A 22,011-nucleotide genomic window follows, 5' to 3' on the forward strand; every position below is an offset into this window, starting at 1 on the left:
ATGCAGCTCCCAAAGCGGTGGGAGGCGATTAGATCAGCTCAGCAGAAAGTGGTCAAAGACCGAAAATCCCATTCACTGCATCCATGTTCTCCTCGTGCCAGGCCACTTGCCAGGTACTTGTAAAGAAGTGGAGTAATCAGGAAGTGAGAAGACCTCGAGGATGGAATCCATACCTGTGGGAATGGGACTTAACGTGCCGGCTGAATACACCATAGCTTTCAGATATCCTGATCTCGGTAGGCAGAGAGTTCCACGGGGTGATCATGGAATGTAGCAGAGTGGAGCGGAAACAGGGACCAGTGTGAGACTGAGTGGACAGGAGGTAATAGTGAGGACGTCGTGCGGTCTTGGATATTGTGGTTTGCGTTTGGTGGCAAAGTCGTGTCCCAGCCTCTTGATGACCACGGCTGCTTCTGGGCCCATACCACCACAGGAGGAGAACACTACAGATGTGAAGGAGCCATGCTCGACTTCGTTGACACTTTCATCGTATACTCGTTCTTTTCTCGGCTTTAGTCCTTCGGTAGACTGGGGAGGGGATGGACTTGGCACGATAGCTTGACGCATGGGGATAAAGTACCCTTGTATCGAAGAATGCGTTGCAGCTATCGGTCCAGAATGACTTCGCCCGCAGGTCGGCATGGGCATCAGGATCAGTGTTGGCTAATGGATGGTGAAAGGTTTCGCCGGTTAAGGGGCTGCAATGTTGGCTCCACCTCCACATCATGATGGAGCTCCTTCATGCACGATGTGATGAAGTTCGTAGGGCCATTGTGTAGCAGGTGGACGAACCCCGAGAGCTTGCAAATTTGGGCATGGTCGACTGAAAACTTTGAGTCCCAGGGACAGGATGCTGGCAGGTTGTCCAGGGGCAAACTGTACAGGAGTTTTATCGTGAAAGTCAGCTTTCACATCAAAGCTGAAGGTTAGTGGACCCGCCCTTCTAGCCTGCCAAGGAGAAGGGCTCAGTGTTTTTTTTGTTTTTTTTTTAATACTAGAGCCACGTAAACACGTCATGTATGAGCCATGAATAAGGGGAGTGGTGGCGTGGTCTGGGATGCTCTGCCGACCTTGGGTCTCGCCTTCATCACAACCAGGTGCACCAATAGCAGAGAGAGAAAGAGAGAGAGAGAGAGAGAGAGAGAGAGAGAGAGAGAGAGAGAGAGAGAGAGAGAGAGAGAGAGAGAGAGAGAGAGAGAGAGAGAGAGAGAGAGAGAGAGAGAGAGAGAGAGAGAGAGAGAGAGAGAGAGAGAGAGAGAGAGAGAGAGAGAGAGAGAGAGAGAGAGAGAGAGAGAGAGAGAGAGAGAGAGAGAGAGAGAGAGAGAGAGAGAGAGAGAGAGAGAGAGAGAGAGAGAGAGAGAGAGAGAGAGAGAGAGAGAGAGAGAGAGAGAGAGAGAGAGAGAGAGAGAGAGAGAGAGAGAGAGAGAGAGAGAGAGAGAGAGAGAGAGAGAGAGAGAGAGAGAGAGAGAGAGAGAGAGAGAGAGAGAGAGAGAGAGAGAGAGAGAGAGAGAGAGAGAGAGAGAGAGAGAGAGAGAGAGAGAGAGAGAGAGAGAGAGAGAGAGAGAGAGAGAGAGAGAGAGAGAGAGAGAGACATAGACATAGACATAGACATAGACATAGACATAGACAGAGAGCTGCGGCAGGCGATTATTGTATGCTCGTTATCTCCTCAACAGGCGGCATGGGCAAGTCGGCAACAGCCTGCTATAAGCGGATTGCCGGGCTCCTGTCCGACAAGACGAAGGAGCCGTACTACAGAGTAATGGCGTGGATTCGCTGCCGACTTGGCTTTGCTCTGGTTTACTGAGGCGGCTCCAGCATGGTTTGTTTGCGTGGTGCTCGGCGACGCCCCATGCACGTCAGTGATGTGGCAGATGCATCTGCTACTTTGGCCGTTGCCGAGGCCCGCTGCCCCGAGGCTGTATAATAACTGCTTGCAAGTGGTTGCAAAACAAGTTCCTATTCCTCATTGTTGCTTCTTTTTTTTCCTCTAGTTTTCTTTTACGGTATTATTATTATTTTCACGGAGAAGGCGGAGAGCCCGAATCTACTTAAGTACGTGTGCAGTTCTATATTTATTATTTGCCATGGCGACCCCCGTAAGTCCAAATACTAGTAACTGGCAGGTCAGGGTTCCGGTTGGGCCTTTTTTCTTTTTTTTTCTCTGATTTAGCCATTTTCCGCGGGAAGTTTTGATTTCGGTAAAAATAAAAATAAATAAAAATTGTATGCAAGCATGCTGGCAACTGTTGCTTCCAGTACTATGCGGTGGCGAATCCGCACTGCCGACTTGGTTGCCTGGTCCAGCCGAATGCTCTCCAGCAACTCCGATCCGCCGGTGGCGATCTGAGCTGCGAGGTGGGTGGTGCTCTGTAAAGACGCAGGTTGCTTGCATGGAGAGTCTTCAACAGGGTTGTCAAAAGACAAGCCTCCATGTCGAGCAGGCAGAGCCACGAAATCGCTCACTTCATGCTTGGTCAGAGCTGGCAGTAGACGGCTGCGACACACACCTTCCTTGAGACTTGCCAAGCAAAGCAGAAGGCAACCCTGGCCTGCCGCCATGCCGACACAACCATGCCAGCTAGCAAAACAGTTGCACCATGTACCATGCTGTAGGCTGCACAAAAGTACAAAGTGAGTACAGGTGCATGTGCTGTTCACTACAAAAGTGCAGCGCTTGACCTTTGTGAACCTTTATGCAATGCTTGTGCTCCATGATCCATAGCTGCGAGAGTACATGAAAATTCACGATACGATAACTGGGTTGTTCACAAGTATGTACTCACTTTTTTCGTACTATGCAGCAGAACTTGTCCAGCATGGAGAACGTCTATTGTTTTACATCCTGCAAACACATGGCCACAAAGGTCTCTGGCTCTTGAACGCTCACATTTCGTCCAGAAAATGTGTTCGGATAATATCACAGTGGCCTTGTAATTGTGCAGTCGGGTTATGCGAGACCCGAAATAGGTAGTCCATCATTTCCGCTGCGCCTGTTCAGGGCAGGACGGGTACTCCACAACTTGAGCGGAGAGCCACCGGAAAGGAAAGCTATCTGTGTCTCTCCCGAGCTGTTCTGCAGCCAGTGCCTCGTTGATAGTATTGTTGTCAGTGCAGCCGTGTAGTCTGCACCGTCCTTTAGCTCAGTTTTCAGCTGCAGAGCTCGGAGGAGTAGATTTTCCACCGGAGTCTCTCTCTCCTCTGTCTCTCTCTCTCGTTTGAGTCACCGTACCCAGGAAGCAATAAGTGAGTGGGCTTACCGTCAGACGACCATATGCATAGGCGATCTGTGATTGCAGCTGGCCAGGGCTTGGAATAGATCAGCCGGAATTGGCCTCAACAGTTCGCCAGTCCAGGTCAGTTCAAACCATCTTGCCACGTTTACTGCCATATTTACATTGCCTAGCTGGCATGCCTACAGTCGAATTCGCGTATATAGCATTATAGGGAACCATTGTCCACGTACAAGTCCCTGTTTGAGCCTATACAAAATCAACCCTTTTAAATTTTAATGCATGTAATAGCGAGCCGTTTTCGTTTAACCATGTCTCTATCGACCACCCTGTCTATACAGACCACCCCTTCTACAAAGACCACACTGTCCATACAGACTATCCCTTCTAGAAGGACCACACTGCCAGTACAGATCACCAGGGCGCGAAATAACGGTCGGACATCGGACAATTTCCGACCGTTTACGGTCAGTTTCCGGATGTTTTGTACATATCCGGACAAACTGTCTGCACACCTTTTTGCAAAGTACAAAAAAGAAAAGGCACTTCAATCCTTTGTCTCATAGTCATTAGTGATGTCGTCTGGCAAGAGAAAGCCAAGCACCGCTGATGCGGGTGCTCCTCTTGGAAAGAAGCCCAGAGGAGTCAAGACGACCACTTGTGACAAGTGGGTCGCCGAGTATGATAGGGAGCTTTCAACTTCTGTTTGGCTGAGCTATGAGCGCAGTCCCTCAGATCGTAGCGTTGTCGAAAATTTGAAGTGTAAGATGTGTTCCCGTTTTGTTGATAAAATTCGCAGCAGCAAGAATTTTTCTGACTCCTTCGTCGTTGGCTCAAGGAACCTGAAAACGTCAGCCTTCAAAGATCATGCTGCTTCTGAAATGCATCGTCGTGATAACATTTCGATGGTATTAATTCTACACTGAACATTGTGTGATTTGATGTGAAAGTTGCATGTCCGGACATGTCCGGCCATTTTTGCAACTGGCAGGACATTGTGTCAGAGCATATTTTAATCCTTAGCGCATGCCCTGGACCACCCTGCCTATACAGACCACCCTGCCTATACAGACCACCCTGCCTATACAGACCACCCTGCCTATACAGACCACCCTGCCTATACAGACCACCCTGCCTATACAGACCAATCTGTCTACTAAGTATATCGACCACCCTGTCTACAAAGACCACCCTGTCCACACAGACCACCCTGTCTATACAGACCAGCCTGTCTACAAAGACCACCCTGTCCACACAGACCACCCTGTCTATACAAACAACTCTGTCCACACAGACCACCCTGTCTACAAAGACCACCCTGTCCACACAGACCACCCTGTCCACACAGACCACCCTGTCCACACAGACCACCACCCTGTCCACACAGACCACCCTGTCCACACAGACCACCCTGTCTATACAGACCACCCTGTCCATAGAGACCACCCTGCCTATAGACCAGCCTGTTTAAATTCAGACCACACTGTCGACAAAGACCACCCTATCCACACAGACCAAAATGTTTTACCGCTCTTGTCTGCACACACTTTGCTATCACCCGTTATGAGCCCTCTGGTTTCATTCCCCGTAGAGTAGCGATGTCATAGAGCACTGTGTTATATTACTACCACCCCGCATCATTCTATTCTCTATCTTTATTTTTTCTCCTCAGCTTCTTCTTCATAAGGTGTTGAAGGAGACTCCCTCGATTTAGGCTAAGACCTGTGGAGAATCCATAAATACAAATACAAAATACAAAATACCAGCCTCTCTATATGGACCACACTGTTGTACAGACCACCCTGTCAATACAGACCACCCTGTTTATACAGACCACCCTGTCTATACAGACCACCCTCTCTATACAGACCACCCTCTCTATACAGACCACCCTGTCTATACAGACCGCCCTGTCTATACAGACCACCCTGTTTATACAGACCACCCTCTCTATACAGACCACCCTCTCTATACAGACCACCCTCTCTATACAGACCACACTGTTGTACAGACCACCCTGTCAATACAGACCACCCTCTCTATACAGACCACCTTGTCTATACAGACCACCCTCTCTATACAGACCACCCTCTCTATACAGACCACCCTGTCTATACAGACCGCCCTGTCTATACAGACCACCCTGTTTATACAGACCACCCTCTCTATACAGACCACCCTCTCTATACAGACCACCCTCTCTATACAGACCACACTGTTGTACAGACCACCCTGTCAATACAGACCACCCTCTCTATACAGACCACCTTGTCTATACAGACCACCCTCTCTATACAGACCACCCTCTCTATACAGACCACCCTGTCTATACAGACCGCCCTGTCTATACAGACCACCCTCTCTATACAGACCACCCTCTCTATACAGACCACCCTCTCTATACAGACCACCCTCTCTATACAGACCACCCTCTCTATACAGACCACCTTGTCTATACAGACCACCCTCTCTATACAGACCACCCTCTCTATACAGACCACCCTGTCTATACAGACCGCCCTGTCTATACAGACCACCCTCTCTATACAGACCACCCTCTCTATACAGACCACCCTCTCTATACAGACCACCCTCTCTATACAGACCACCCTGTCTATACAGACCGCCCTGTCTATACAGACCACCCTCTCTATACAGACCAACCTCCCTACACAGACCACCCTCTCTATACAGACCACCCTCTCTATACAGACCACCCTGTCTATACAGACCGCCCTGTCTATACAGACCACCCTCTCTATACAGACCACCCTGTCTACACAGACCACCCTGTCTACACAGACCGCCCTGTCTATACAGACCACCCTCTCTATACAGACCAACCTCCCTACACAGACCACCCTCTCTATACAGACCACCCTCTCTATACAGACCACCCTGTCTATACAGACCGCCCTGTCTATACAGACCACCCTCTCTATACAGACCACCCTGTCTACACAGACCACCCTGTCTACACAGACCGCCCTGTCTATACAGACCACCCTCTCTATACACTGTCCCCACAGGATACCGCGATTCCGCGGACACGCAATTTTCTGCGTTATTGGCTTTCATCCGCGTTTTCGAGAAATTTTGCGTAAAACCTTAACCCGCATTACTCATGGAAATGTACAAAACGAGAGAGCTTGGAAGCTCAGGGCCCTATGCTATGCTTTTTTGCCTTGATGACCTAGACAAAAAAAAGGATAGGGTTGTTATAAATTCTTAAAAAAATTCCTTTTTTTTAGACATAACCTGGGATTCAAACCCGCACTATCGCGCGCCCTGCATGCATCCCCCGATATACTTCGCATACATACTAATTCTTCCAATTTGCTTCACGTTATGATCTTGCATTTGAAAGCCCTATTTGAATATGCATTTTGGCCAGCCGTCTTTCATGGTACGGTACGGTATGGGATAGGTACGGGACAGGTACGATCGAGGGTAATACGACACCGTCTACCGCCTTGATGACGGCAAAAAAAGCATAGGGATGTTATAAATTTTTCAATTCTCCTTTTTTTCTTCAGCCATATCCTGGGATTCGAACCCGCACTATCGCCCTACATGCATTCCCCCATACACTTCGCATTCATACCCATTCTTCCAAGTTGCTTCACGTTATGATCTTGCGCTTGAAAACCCTATTTGAATATTGCGGCCAGCTGTATGTGGCCAGCTGTGTTTGATGGTGCGGTATGGTACGGGACAGATACAGGATAACGCCAGGCGTGACACAAACACTCAAACAAACAAACAAACAAACAAACAAACAAACACACAAATACCAAATTAAAGCTGTGTGGACCCTGGCTAGCGCCAGACGTTACTGAAGTAACGTCTTCTGCATAGCTACGGGAATAAGTAGTACACCATGCTGAAAATGTACTACAAAGTCGTACCGGTCCATGAAACTCCACGCTAAAGTTGTACAAATGACAGATAACTCGTGCATAATGGCCGCATTACACCGCATATTTGCCGCATAATCCCGCATACCGTAAAGTACCGTTGATCCGCCCCCTCTCTAATTCCCACACCCCTGTCGATTTTCTACCTGTGAAGCGACTTTGGCGTATACAAAAAAAAGATGTTGAACTGACGCATGCACTGCTGTACACAATACTTTCCAATCCAGGATGAAAATGTGCACATTTCAGCACATCGACTCTGATCCTCTACGTTGTTGTACAACGTACTGCACTTGACATCCTTGATCTAATTCCCGCTCCCTGCTGAAAACCCAGCTGGGAAGCGACATGGCGTGTGTGTGTGTGGGGGGGGGGGGGGGGGATCAACGGTACTTTACGGTATATGCCCCATAATGGCCTGTTTTCGCCCGCATAATTATGCGCATAATTTTAGAATTTTGTCGGCGTTATTCTGTGTGAACAGTATACAGATGACCATGTCCATACAGACCACCCTGTCTTCACAGACCTCCTGTTTATAAAGACCACCCTGGCTACAAAGACCAGTCTGGTTAGAGGGGAAGTTAATTAAGCCAAAAATCAAATTTGCACCAGTTGTAGTCTTCGGGGTGCTGAGTCGAATGGTCTTGGTCCGAGGAAGCTGAGACGCTCCCTTCCTCCTTTGTTCCCAATCGAACTCGCGCACTTCCACCGAAACTGGGTGACTGCGCCCTACTAGATGGGAATTTGTATGCAAAATGTCACTAAAAGTGCCATGTCGTTCTTATAAGGATTATCAGACGAATCCGGAACGTGTGGTGGACCAAAGCCCATCTGATCCTGTACAAATTATAGCAAAGAAAAACATGTGATGCGTTGACACTCGTACACATGTTGTAAATCACTGGTGCAAGGAGCATTGCATCATAAATAATGACGTCAACTTGAAATTCTGTCGGAACAGCAGGGTATGTGGGAGTTGCACACTCTTGGGCTTTATGTACTCTTGCTGTTAGGCAGGTACTGTAAAAGCCATATTATAATAACGAAGTGCTAACTCTACCAAGTTAAAGGGGAAGTGCATCGATTTTTCGAGTAGGGTCCAGAAGAAAGACAATTATTTTGATATCGGTTCGAATGGCATATCTCTCGCTTCCATACGATAAGCCAAACTTGCCAAATCGCCAATTGTATACTCACGTTGCCATAGCGACCAGTGCAGTGATGACGTATGAAAGGCTTAGCTCTACAACAGAGAAGGTCGATCACTTGCAGAAATTGGTCATTTTCAATTGGTTTATTGTATTCCCGAAGTGAAAGAAGGGCTGTGTTCAATACTGTAAAAGTGCAGTGAACAGTTAGTACAGTTGAACATCGATTATCCGACCACCTCTGGGCAGACAACTGTCAGGCGGTGTTCCGATAAGGCAAATGTTCCGGATAAGAAACATGTACATGTACATGTACGACCTTCTTACTTTTCAAAATTTTCGTATTTTTTTTTGAATGGCTCACTACATGCATAGTGCGTACTCTACGGCACGTGCGCCCAAAAAAACTGTTACGGATAATCGAATGGTCGGATAGTCGATGTGCGGATAATCGATGTTCAACTGTAGTCCTCTCGGTTGTGTACTGGGATGTGACACCGACAGGAGAAAGCTGGAGTGCGGAGACATCAACAGACAAGCGAAAGTAGTGACGAACAAAATGCTGAAATCTTGGTTGGGACAAATCAGACGTTCAGCATTTCCCCCAACCAAGGACCATGCCGTTTGCTCTTTCCACTTCCTGAAGATGGATGTGATGCTTCCTGGCGACTCTCCTATCTCTCGTAACATCTTCTGAAGCCAGGTGAGACGACGGGTGGTGGAGATTGACGAATGAAATAATGTCGTAGGTTTGAAAGTTTGCTGAAAATGTCTCAGGAGAGATGGCGAATACCAAGCATCTTCTCCTAGAGGAAACCATTTCCTAGGCACAGTCAGCCTAGGGAAATGCAGGAGAAGGCCGATAAACAGTTCACGGCACTTTTACAGTATTGAACACAGCCCTTCTTTCACTTCGGGAATACAATAAACCAATTGAAAATGACCAATTTCTGCAGTGATCGACCTTCTCTGTTGTAGAGCTAAGCCTTTCATACGTCATCACTGCGCTGGTCGCTATGGCAACGTGAGTATACAATTGGCGATTTGGCAAGTTTGGCTTATCGTATGGAAGCGAGGGATATGCCATTCGAACTGATGTCAAATTGTCTTCCTTCTGGACCCTACTCAAAAAATCGATGCACTTCCCCTTTAACGAAGAGAAATCTGTCGTTAAAATAGAAATCGTTATACAGAAATCGACACAAATACTGTCGTATTGAGCGTTGAGAATGAGTGAGAATCGTTACCTTCGGCACACGTAAACTAATCAATTTTGGGAAATCGTTATATACCGGTATGCGCCTCGTTAGAATAATGGCTTTTTCAGTAGTCAACAACTCGTTGTGGTTATGTCAATTTGTTGTCTACTTTTTTTTTGTCGCACCACACCTCACGCTTGTTGGGTCTCCTCACACTTGCACCTTTTCCCCCATTTTCTGTCAATGTGTATTGGTCGCGCATTCTTCATTGTTATTTATTTTATGTTAGCTCTTCTTCCTTGTACTCCCTGTAATAGTGGAGAGTGTTTCAAGGTGCACTGCTCACGCAATCATAGGCTGTGTTTACATGAGAATTTTCGACCCGGCTCGAGTTCAGCCCGAGTTGAAAGTCTGTACGATAGACAAAATAGGTGAGCGTTTACATGAAGGCAGTTGACCCGGGTCAAATACTGATATGCCGCCAAACGTCCACTTCTAGAGTCCTGTGTGGTCACGTGAATACTTTCGCGCGAGATTTGCCTGTGCACTGCTATTCAAACCTGGCGCGAGATACGCATAGAAGTACGTTAGTACGATTTTCTCGCCCGGGTTGAAATCAACCCGGGTCAAGCGCAATGCGTCATGTAAGCACGGCATTCATTTGTGTACATGGCGGGTTGAAATCTGACCCGGGTTGAACTCAACTCAGGTTGAAACGCCTCATGTACACACAGCCATATACCACGGTCATGTGCAGTCATGGCAAGTGAAATCCGACACTTGGCATAAGGGACTACACCAATCACCATGCTGCTGCAGTGTGCAGCCCCTGCAGCCCTGCATACGTAGTACCGTAAAATACCGTTGATCCCCCCCCCCCCCCCCCACACACACCATGTCGCTTCCCAGCTGGGTTTTGGGCAGGGGGCGGGAATTAGATCAAGGCTGTCAAGTGCAGTACGATGTACAAAAACGTACAAAATCCGACTCGATGTGCTGAATTGTGCACATTTTCATCCTGGATTGGCACGTATTGTGTACAGCAGTGCATGCGTCGGTTCAACATCGTATTTCGTTGTATACGCCAAAGTCGTTTCACAGGTAGAAAATCGACAGGGGGTGGGAATTAGAGAGGGGGCGGATCAACAGTACTTTACGGTACATGTGCGACCAAGAGTACATAACCCCCCAGAGTGTGCAACTCCCACATACCCTGCTGTCCCGACAGAATTTCAAGTTGCCGTCATTATTTATGACGCAATGCTCCTTGCACCAGTGATTTACAACATGTGTACGGGTGTCAACGCATCACACGTTTTTCTTTGGAATAATTTGTACAGGATCGATCTGCTTCGGTCAACCACAGGTTCCGGATTCGTCTGGTAATCCGTGTACAGTGCGCATTGCATCATCAAAATGACGTCAACTTGAAATTCTGTCGGGACAGCACCCATAGTGGAGTTGCACACTCTGGGGGGTTATGTACTCTTGGTGTGACATACAACTACTTGTATCTGTCTCATGACAGAAATCATACTCATCACAGTCAAGGTTCACTTCAAAGGTTCAAAGGTGCTCGCCAAAAATGATTGGGGACTGGATAGCAATACTCTTTATGTATACCATGGCTATGAACTGTGTGTACCTTCGCTGTGACCTTTCGATCTGTTTGTGATGCATACGGCTCTATTGTACGCATTTGGTACAGTGCATTACGTCATTGATGTCCATTTGTGGCGCTGTCCCCTGTAGCAAGTGTCGGATTTCACTTGCCACGACTGTAGTTCAATAAAACAGCTAAGAGCTGGATCTCCTTTAGTCAGAATCTGATGTTCACCGAGAGGATCGGCAAAGCTTCTATTGGTATTTGGTGGATTATTGAATTATAAGCGATTCACAATGAACAGACCGTTACTGGAGTCGGAAAGCTGAAACTCTGCACACATGTTGGAGTTTACGGACAATTGTTTTGTTTTTCTCTATTCAAACTGACATCTTCGTTTCTTGTCACTTCTTTTCGTAGTAGCGGCTGTACGGCATAATGCACCTTGTGGCAGCTCTCGTCCTCGTCAGCCACCTGCTCCTGGCTAGCACAGCAAATGCAGCAGATGCGACAGGGACAGACGCGATTGGTGAGTGACGTTCTGAGGGATTCGTGGCGTTCCTTAATGGGTATCGCCACACCTGTGCATGACATTTGAGATATTATGGCATACCGAATTTTCCATTGTGGCTATTGCTGTTGTTGCTGCTGCTGCTATTGTTGCTGCTGTTGTTGCTGTTGTTGCTGTTGTTCCTGCTGTTGCTGTTGCTGTTGTTTTTCCTGTTATTGTTGTTGTTGTTTCAAATCTTTATTCTCACGATAGCCAGTGGCCAATAAGAGATAATAGTGTAAGAAAGGAGAAAGAGTGAGGAAGAATTGGGTGGGCAGAGCCTAGGGGTTAATGACTACTTAAGTGTACGGGCAGGGGTGGTCGCTACACGAGCATACAGAGTTGTGCAACAGCAGGGATATCTGGGATTTGAAGAGAGTACGAGAAAGGATTTCGCGAAGCTTGGTGGGCAAGCAATTAAAGTAATGGAGAGCCTTGTACAGGGAAGAATGGAGACAGCGGTCAGTCCGCTGAGTTCGCAAGTGCCAAGTACGAGAGCAACGTAAATTATACGAAGGTTGCACGCTGCTAGCAGTATGCAGTGACAGTAGATGTGGTGGGGCATAATTGTGGCGCTTGTTGTTGTTGTTGTTGTTGTTGCTGCTGTTGTTGCTGTTGTTGTTGCTGTTGTTGTTGCTGCTCCTGGCTATGCTGATGCTGCCGTCGCAGGTATTACTGCTGATGTTATAGGCTATTAGTCTTATGATGGACACTGGCCGATAAGAGATAGTAAACATCTTTCCGTATCTCTCCGGGCCCCACCGCCACACTCCTGTGTTCAATTCAGTGCCTGGATATGCGTGGGGTTTGAAATGATCCTGGACAGCATGGACCACGAATGATTTGTCTCCTCGGTCTGCTGCACATAGTGTTATTGTCTTATTGATACATGCATTGGCCAAGTGCCAGGCACGGACTGGTGCTACTGGGCAGAGAAAGAGTGCTCTTTGCCGAAACTGTGTGTGTGTGTGTGTGTGTGTGTGTGTGTGTGTGTGTGTGTGTGTGTGTGTGTGTGTGTGTGTGCGTGCGTGCATATGTGTGTGTGTGTGTGCGTGTGTGCATGTGTGTGTGCTTGTGCGTGTGTGCGTGTGTGTGTGTGTGTGTGTATCCGTGTGCATGTGTGCCCTGCCTTGCACAGCGGAGCTACACATCGCGACCGACTTGAAGCCGACCTACTACCTGTCACAGCACAAGACCCTGGTGCTGAAAGCATCTGCCGGCGGAACTCTCAGCATCAACACTACAGTCAAGTGGCTCGAGTGGATTGTCCCCGCTGACACGGCTGTGTTGCACGGCTTGGCACAGGGCAATCCCAGCACACTGCACAACAGCACGGGCGTATGGGGTTCGCTACCCGTACTTGCACTGCCCAGGGACTTGAACGAAGTGATTCTGCAGTGCGTCTTCACTTTGCCGGATAACCGCACTGTGGAAACTCGCCTTGCCCATGTTTTTGTCGATCGTGAGTGCATCCGGCAATTATTATTATCATTATTATGGAAAGACAAAAATGACCTATAAGTTACTAGTTATGACTAACAGTACACCAAGGTAACAAGATATTATACAGTCAGATAGTGCAACAACAAGGCACAAAACTGACAAGGAAATTAAGACCTTCGACTTATTGGTCCTTTTCTCTTTCCGTATTATTATAAGTATCTAATATTGACTGAGTACTTGGTCAATATAGGAAATAAAAGCTGAGTAAAAGACCGAGGCGAAGCCGAGGTCTTTTACGAGGTTTGTATTTCCTATACTGACCAAGTACGAAGTCAATATTAGATTTATCACGACAAACAGTCCGTATTTCAAATTCCAGAACGATAACCTCATGAATCCCGGTTTTATGATTGCACAACCGTTGCACCACCACCTACTCATGCAGTGACAATGCTGCACTAGGCACCGTTCAACTGCGCAACCCCTAAGCAGTCAAATATAAGCAGTCAATATAACCCTAAGGAGTGAAATATGCAGGAATATTTGACTGCTTAGGTATAGCGAAAATCAATGGGAGTCAATACTAAGAGAGTGATAATTATTATTATTATTCACACATATCCGCCAGATGAGTACGCGTGGCTCATGGAACATGGGAAGCCACGAATACAACCCAGCCTAAGTTCCCTCAGCAATGTAAGCAAGCAAAGAGAAATGAGAGCCCGGGCAGCGAAAACAAAGCGAGGAGAGATGAGGACATAGGCAACGAAAACAGTTCCAAAGCGTAGCCACTGTAGTGGTGAAACGAATATTCCAACATTCGTTCAGTTGGTCACATTCGAATATTCTTTAAGTCGCATTCGAGTATTAGTGACGTCACTTCGAATGCAGTGAATGTACATACATGCATGCCAAACACAGTAAAGACAGTGCGTACAGCCTGCCTGTGACTTTGCACTGCATGCTTGCACATGTATGTGCATACGGGACTGCCAATGTTGCACATAACATGTAGGAACTTGGAAGTAGTCTTATGTGGCAGTGCATTTTATGTGGCACTACCGTTTGTCATACCCGACAGTAATGACTGAGAGGAGGGCATGTGATGTCATCCGTGTTACCAAAAGAATATTCGTACGTTCGTTTGTTAAGCCAAAGAATATTCGGCTAGTAGGTTTTGACATTCGTTTCACCACTAGTAGCCAGCATAAAATTATGCGCATGATATGCGGGCGAAAACAGACCATTATGCGGCAAATATGCGGTATAATGCGGTCATTATGCAAGAGTTGTCTGTCACTGGTACATATTTAGCGTACAGTTTCATGCAAGTATGCAACTTTGTCGTACAAATCTGTGGGCAGGTACGACGTTGTACTGTACAGGCAGAAACTTTTGTCGGTCAATAATTTCATCCAACTCTAAAGAAAGGGAGTGCGTCCGGTTGAAAATTTCGACATTAGTCCGGCATTTAATTTAGTCCAAAGTTCCTTGGACGAAAAGGACGAAATTAAATTCCAGACGAATATTTCTGCTTGTACAGTAGTAAATTTTCAATGTTTTCTTGTACATTTCCATGGATAACGTGGGTTTTATGCAAAACTTTTCGGAAAAGCAGATGAAAGCCAATAACGCGGAAAATTGCGCGTCCGCGGAATCGCGGTATCCTGTGGGCATAGAGCACAGCAGCTGGGAGAATACAAAAGTGCCACAGCGGCAGCCACGAGTGTGCAAACGCTAAAAAAAAAGCAGATTCCGTTATTTTTTCTCAATTATTGTCGTCACCGGTAGATATTTCTGGTGAGAATGCATACGTGCACACGAATGGGCAGGCAAGCATGTCAGGGATAGGTATAGTATTATTATAGTCCCATGCTCTTAAACTAGTTGACAGTACTTTTATGCAATGAATTCCATCGGCATCTCTCTCTCTCTCTCCCTAGTTCCACATGCATCTGTTTGTTCATCTCAGTGTCTCTCCATCTCTGTATCTGCCGATTTCTCCATAGCTCTGTCTCTCCTATTCTCTGCCTCACAGTCTGCCGATTGGCCTGCATATCAATCCCTCTATCTATCATTCTCGCAATCTCTTGCACAATGGAAGTCTTTGCACAGCAAGGCTCCAAACTATACTATCTGGTCATTCACAACAGCAAAGCAACTGGGTGCAGACGGCCATAGCGTTCCCCAACATGCAGTGGTGTGAAGCTTAATTTCTTTTTACAATCATGTATACACTGTACATGTGCAGTATAGTCAAACCTGCCCTAACTGACCGGGCAATGATCCTTGCCATTAGTCCAAAGTAGGCAAAGCATGTGGCAAGTATGGGTATAGACAGGTATTTCATGAAGAGAGGGGAGAGAGGGGGAGAGAGGGGAGAGAGAGAGAGAGAGACAGACAGACAGACAGACAGACAGACAGACAGACAGACAGACAGACAGAGACAGACAGACAGACAGACAGAGACAGACAGACAGACAGACAGACAGACAGACAGACAGACAGACAGACAGACAGACAGACAGACAGACAGACAGAGAGAGAGAGAGAGAGAGAGAGAGAGAGGAGAGAGAGAGAGAGAGAGAGAGAGAGAGAGAGAGAGAGAGAGAGAGAGAGAGAGAGAGAGAGAGAGAGAGAGAGAGAGAGAGAGAGAGAGAGAGAGAGAGAGAGAGAGAGAGAGAGAGAGAGAGAGAGAGAGAGAGAGAGAGAGAGAGAGAGAGAGAGAGAGAGAGAGAGAGAGAGAGAGAGAGAGAAAGAGAGAGAGCGAGAGCGCGAGCGAGAGCGCGAGAGAGAGAGAGAGAGAGAGAGAGAGAGAGAGAGAGAGAGAGAGAGAGAGAGAGAGAGAGAGAGAGAGAGAGAGAGAGAGAGAGAGAGAGAGAGAGAGAGAGAGAGAGAGAGAGAGAGAGAGAGAGAGAGCAGAAAGAGACAGAGACAGAGAGAGAGACAGAGATCTCAGGACAACTCAGTTCCTTCTCTAGGAAGTACAGACATGCATGCTTATCTTGTTTTCATTATTGTCGTTCATTGTCCTCGTGTCTCTCCTACCTGCTGTTAGCTACTCCAAGCATCTTACAGGACCTGGCCCCGCGATTCCTGTATAGGCCGCCTGAATCACTGTTTTTCCAAAGCGCTGCGTTTGGACACCCGTCGGTCGCCTCTGAGTGGCACGTGGAGCGTCGGCTCTGCAACGGTAGCCTGGTGCCGGTCAGCATCGCAGCCCTTGGCAACGTCACCACCCTGACGCGAATACGGGAGGTCGGCGCGAAAGCGTTCCTCATCTCCAGACTGCACGTGTACACGATGCCGCCCAACGTCACACACCTGATTGTCTACTGTACTTTCCATGGTAACCTGCCAGGCAGCACCACAACAACAAGCAAGGCCAACTTGTACCGTGAGTCTGACATCAGCTGCAGGTCTAAACCCAGATACAGTGGCCCCTTTCAAATCCGCCACCATTAGTTTTGTGCTACGGAAATTCTGCTGGATGTTAGGGGTGTGCTGGATATTAGGGGTGTGCTGGGTATTAGGGGTGTGCTGGATATTAGGGAGGGTGCTGGGTATTAGGGAGGGTGCTGGGTATTAGGGGTGTGCTGGGTATTTGGGAGGGTGCTGGGTATTAGGGAGGGTGCTGGGTATTAGGGAGGGTGCTGGATATTAGGGGTGTGCTGGGTATTAGGGGTGTGCTGGGTATTAGGGAGGGTGCTGGATATTAGGGGTGTGCTGGATTATAAAACCTGATTTACTGCTGAAGTGTGCAATGATGAAAGGTCATTCTGGTTGCTGACAGCTATGCTGGTCTATAGAGGGTGCTGGTTTGTAAAGTGTGCTGGTCTATAGAGGGTGCTGGTCTATAGAGGGTGCTGGTCTATAGAGGGTGCTGGTCTATAGAGGGTGCTGGTCTATAGAGGGTGCTGGTCTATAGAGGGTGCTGGTCTATAGAGGGTGCTGGTCTATAGAGGGTGCTGGTTTGTAAAGTGCTGGATTAAAGAGCGACAACTGTAATTACAATCCCAATTTGCCGAGGAAAAACTGCTCAGAAAAGTCCCTTTGCCAATGACTCAGTTTATACCAGCACCACTGCATGCAGTACGGCTGCGTGATGGGTTGAACAGTGCATTGTTGATCCACCGCACTCGTATACTTTACTCGTTCATTCCATAAATTTTTGGCAATGCACAGTCGGATCATTACCCGGCCATTCTACTGCTTCAAACATTCGCGTGCACAGTACATTGTGCACGGCAACATGCTCACATTGTCACATAGATACCGTCCTCAAGCGAAGGTCCCTGTTTCGAGTCTTGTTGGCGACAGTCAACCTTTTCTTCAGACTTCTCCCGTTTGCATCTTTCCCTCAAACCAACGAATATTGTCGCTTGGAGTTGCAATATGCATTATGGAGACAGATTTCATGCATGATGAACCAACCCCTGCAATCGTAGAGTGGACCTTGAGTTACGCCTTGCAAACTTAAAGTTATTAGCCGGAACCCCACACTTTTTCTTTTAAGCAGATTGCGAGGGACATTTAATTAGGCGGACCTGCCTAATTCAAGGTTCGAATTATCAGACATCATTAGGAGGGAATTGTATCGGCTGAAATCATGCTCGAAGAAGGCTCTACTTTCATTTGCAACTTTCCAAAAAAAATTACCGGTAATTATAGAAAGAAAAGACAGGGAACTTCAAGTTACGCTATACTGTACACTAACATCACCAGTGCACAACCAAGATGTGCTAGAGCTGATTGGCAGTTAGCTATAGAACGTCAGTACCGTCGGTCAGTGTCGTGCCATGTTATCACATGAGCTGATTGTAAAGTAACTGGTGGTGTTAGTGGATATTATAACGTAACTTGTAGTTCGATGGTCCTTTTCTTTCTATAAATTTATCCTTGGGTCTCCATCCAAGTCCATTTCTGCAAAATGACATGTTCAAATAGTACGGATTCTACTTGTATGATCAACCTCAAGGTGCTGTATAGACTGATTGTCTGTCTGTCTGTCTGTCTGTTTGTCTGTTTTTCTGTCTCTCTGTGTCTCTGTCTGTCTGTCTCTCTGTCTGTGTGCACATGCGCATGTGTGTGCCTCTACAAATCTATGCATACCCCATACCCTTCTATGCATACCCCATACCCTTCTATGCATACCCCATACCCTTCTATGCATACCCCATACCCTGCTGGTGTGCATGCATACAACATGAATGTCAATGTCTTGCCACTGGCAGTATTCAACAGCTCCAGCCACCGTGCTTCCTTCGCGCCCACTCCAATCCACCCAAAGCAGATTGCAGGCGTCAGTACCGGACCACCACAGACAGTGGCGCCCGCTTGTGACAATACAGCTTCGACTTATACTGGCAGTAGCGGACAAGACGTAGCCAGCACAACCTCGCCCAGCACAGGCGGTGGGCGAGGATCAACTAGCACTCCATCAACCAGTACAGGTAGTGGACAGAGTTCAACCACCGCAGCCTCACCCCACACAGGTAGTGGACAAGGCTCAACCACCGCAGCCTCACCGCACACAGGTATTGGACAAGGCTCAACCACCGCAGCCTCACCGCACACAGGTATTGGACAAGGCTCAACCACCGCAGCCTCACCACACACAGGTATTGGACAAGGCTCAACCACCGCAGCCTCACCGCACACAGGTATTGGACAAGGCTCAACCAACGCAGCCTCACCGCACACAGGTATTGGACAAGGCTCAACCACCGCAGCCTCACCGCACACAGGTATTGGACAAGGCTCAACCACCGCAGCCTCACCGCACACAGGTATTGGACAAGGCTCAACCACTGCAGCCTCACCCCACATAGGCAGTGGACAAAGTTCAACCACCGCAGCCTCACCGCACACAGGTATTGGACAAGGCTCAACCACCGCAGCCTCACCGCACACAGGTATTGGACAAAGTTCAACCACCGCAGCCTCACCGCACACAGGTATTGGACAAAGTTCAACTACCACAGCCTCACCCCACACAGGTATTGGACAAAGTTCAACTGCCACAGCCTCACCGCACACAGGTATTGGACAAGGCTCAACCAACGTAGCCTCACCGCACACAGGTATTGGACAAGGCTCAACCACTGCAGCCTCACCGCACGCAGGTATTGGACAAGGCTCAACCACCGCAGCCTCACCCCACGCAGGTATTGGAAAAGGCTCAACTAACACTACCTCAACGACCACAGGCATTGGACAAGGCCCAAATACCACAACCCCGCCCCACACAGGCACTGGACAAGGCTCAACCACCGCAGCCTCAACCCACACAGGTAGTGGGCAAGGCCCCAAAAACACTACCTCAACCACCACAAGCAGTGGACAAGGCCCAAATACCACAGCCCCGCCCCACACAGGCAAAGGAAACAGGCAAGGACCTCTCACTACGGCACCAGATACCACATCCAGCATAACAGACCCCACTCCCACAGCATCAGTGACTGGTTCTGCTTCTAGTACTGCTTCTCAGTTCTCAACAACAGCTGTATCGATGCAGATCTCAGTTACAGCCAATACCACTGCTGCAAAATCCGGGTTTCCAACGACCGCAGCTAACACGGCTATGACCGACCGCAGCTAACACGGCTATGACCAATGCATTTCCCACGACGTCAGCTAACAATACTTCTGCCGGGACCTCGGTGCTTCCCACGACCTCAGCAGCCAATACTTCTGCGGCGGCCACTGCCCTTCCCACAGCCACAGCAACCAATACTTCTGCGGCGGCCACTGGGCCTCCTCCGACCTCAGCAACCAATACTTCTGCGGCGGCCACTGGGCCTCCACCGACCTCAGCAACCAATACTTCTGCTTGGATCAATAATTCTGCTACGACTATTGTTTATTCCACAACCCCGGCTAACAATATGCCTGCCGTGAAAACTGTGCCTGCTCCGACCCTGGCAAACACTACTTCTGCTGGGACCACTGCCCTTCCCACCGCCATGGCTAACACTACGTCTGCTGTGACCACTGCTCTTCCCAGGGCCACGGCTGCCACGACTGCCGCTGAGTCCACTGCCGGTACCATGGAGATGACAACAGTCGCCATGTCAACCACCGTCGGCACCACACCCGGAGCCACGCCTATGGTACATTCCGCTACTGGCTCAGCTCCGACGACGCTTGCTAACGATACGTCGACGGCGCGCACCGGCAACAGCGTATCGTCTTCTACTGGAGTGTCGCCAATGCCAACTGACGCACCCACGTCGCGGCGGGAGCATGCAATCAGCACCAAGGGTGGTAGCGGCGGTGGTGGTTCTACAGCTACTGTGGCATTACCTACTGCTACTGTGGCATCACCCACTGCTACTGTGCCATCACCCACTTCTTCTGTGCCATCACCCACTGCTACTGTGGCATCACCCACTGCTACTGTGCCATCACCCACTGCTACTGTGCCATCACCCACTGCTACTGTGCCATCACCCACTGCTTCTGTGCCATCACCCACTGCTACTGTGCCATCACCCACAGCAACTACCACAGTTACGACTGACAGGGGACATATGAACAGCAATGTCAGTGGTAGTGGTGACGCCTCCACTGCTACTGCAGCAGTGTCACGGAGAGACACGCTCACATCGCACAAATACGCACACGCTAGCAGTGCTAATGGTGGTAGCGGTGCAGCAGTTCCGACCTCTAACCCGGCCGCTACTGCTCGCCGCGTAGTGCTCCCCGGTGAGCAGGGATCAGCCCAGCCCACTGCGGGCCACAGCGGCAGCGGCAGTCGTGGTGGTGGTGGTGGTGATGGTAGCATGTCCAGCAGTCAGGCTGGTGTTGGACTGGAAGCAAACACAACTCTCGATGAAGGTGTGTGCATAGCCATGCTGCATTGCTGATTTGTATAATTTGCCTCTCTGCCTCTGCGGCGTCGAGCACTGTTTGAAAGTACAGTAAAACCTGTGACTAACGACCACCACTTGGGGCCAGAGAAAGCGGTCTTTACTGGCAGGTGGTCCTTAGTTAGAGGTTTGCACCGCACAACCATAATGAATGTGAGACCGTCCGTGCTCGGCGGAGTGGTCCATTGCACCGGGGGGGGGGGGGAGGGGTCGCTAGTCACGGTGGTCTTTACTTACAGGTTTTACTGTAGTATCAGGCTGGTCGCTAGTCACGGTGGTCTTTAGTCTCACAGGTTTTACTGTAGTACCAGGCTGGTCGCTAGTCACGTGGTCTTTACTTACAGGTTTTACTGTAGTACCAGGCTGGTCGCTAGTCACGGTGGTCTTTAGTCACAGGGTTTTACTGTAGTACCAGGCTGGTCGCTAGTCACGGTGGTCTTTAGTCACAGGTTTTACTGTAGTACCAGGCTGGTCGCTAGTCACGGTGGTCTTTAGTTACAGTTTTACTGTAGTACCAGGCTGGTCGCTAGTCACGGTGGTCTTTAGTCACAGGTTTTACTGTAAATGCCACTTAGCTTGTGAACAAGATGGCAATGTATTTTGCTCGTTGCTGGTAGGGATCAACCAAAACCAGTCATGCAGGGGCGTCGCACACGGTATGGTCACTACGGTATTGACCGTACCACTTTTGCCCCAGATACCCCGTGAATCAACAAAATACATTGATCTGGGATTAAAATTCCGAAATTTTCGGCTCAGCCACCACTCCCCACGAGTAAATTGTACTTCAGATGGCTGACCGTACCACACTAAAATACCTTCCGAGGCCCCTGGTCATGTCAACCGAAACTGGTCATGACATGGCCAATTTCGGTTGAACTCCCAGCAGCAACGAGTGCTGGGATGTGTTCTACCAAACTTGTGGCGTTCCATAGGAAGTACAGAGTTTCGAAGTCTCTTTCGGTCGCAGCTGGTTTTGACGACTACACCTAGCTTAGTGGCAGAGCATTGCTGGCCATAAGGAATGGCCCTGCGCGAATCCTG

The 22,011-nt window shown here is 48.6% G+C and overlaps 2 protein-coding genes across 2 annotated transcripts in view; both read left to right on the forward strand.

Moving 5' to 3' along the window:
- Nucleotides 1-2,830: 2,830 nt before the first annotated feature.
- Nucleotides 2,831-19,697, forward strand: LOC135810671 (putative per-hexamer repeat protein 5). The gene is made up of 5 exons (XM_065324162.1): nt 2,831-3,356; nt 11,524-11,632; nt 12,792-13,115; nt 16,155-16,493; nt 18,331-19,697. Exons 2-5 carry the CDS (start codon nt 11,542-11,544, stop codon nt 19,695-19,697), a joined length of 2,121 nt encoding a protein of 706 aa, XP_065180234.1. The 5' UTR covers nt 2,831-3,356; nt 11,524-11,541.
- The window catches only part of LOC135810298 (uncharacterized), a gene marked incomplete in the record, with an annotated part of 12,225 nt that continues 9,904 nt past the window's right edge, over nt 19,691-22,011 (forward strand). The window contains 1 exon segment of the mRNA XM_065323787.1: nt 19,691-20,846. Within this exon segment, the coding sequence (XP_065179859.1) occupies nt 19,705-20,846 (1,142 nt within the window).

The sequence above is a fragment of the Sycon ciliatum genome, chromosome 2 (assembly GCF_964019385.1).
Source record: "Sycon ciliatum chromosome 2, ocSycCili1.1, whole genome shotgun sequence".
NCBI lineage: Eukaryota > Metazoa > Porifera > Calcarea > Leucosolenida > Sycettidae > Sycon > Sycon ciliatum.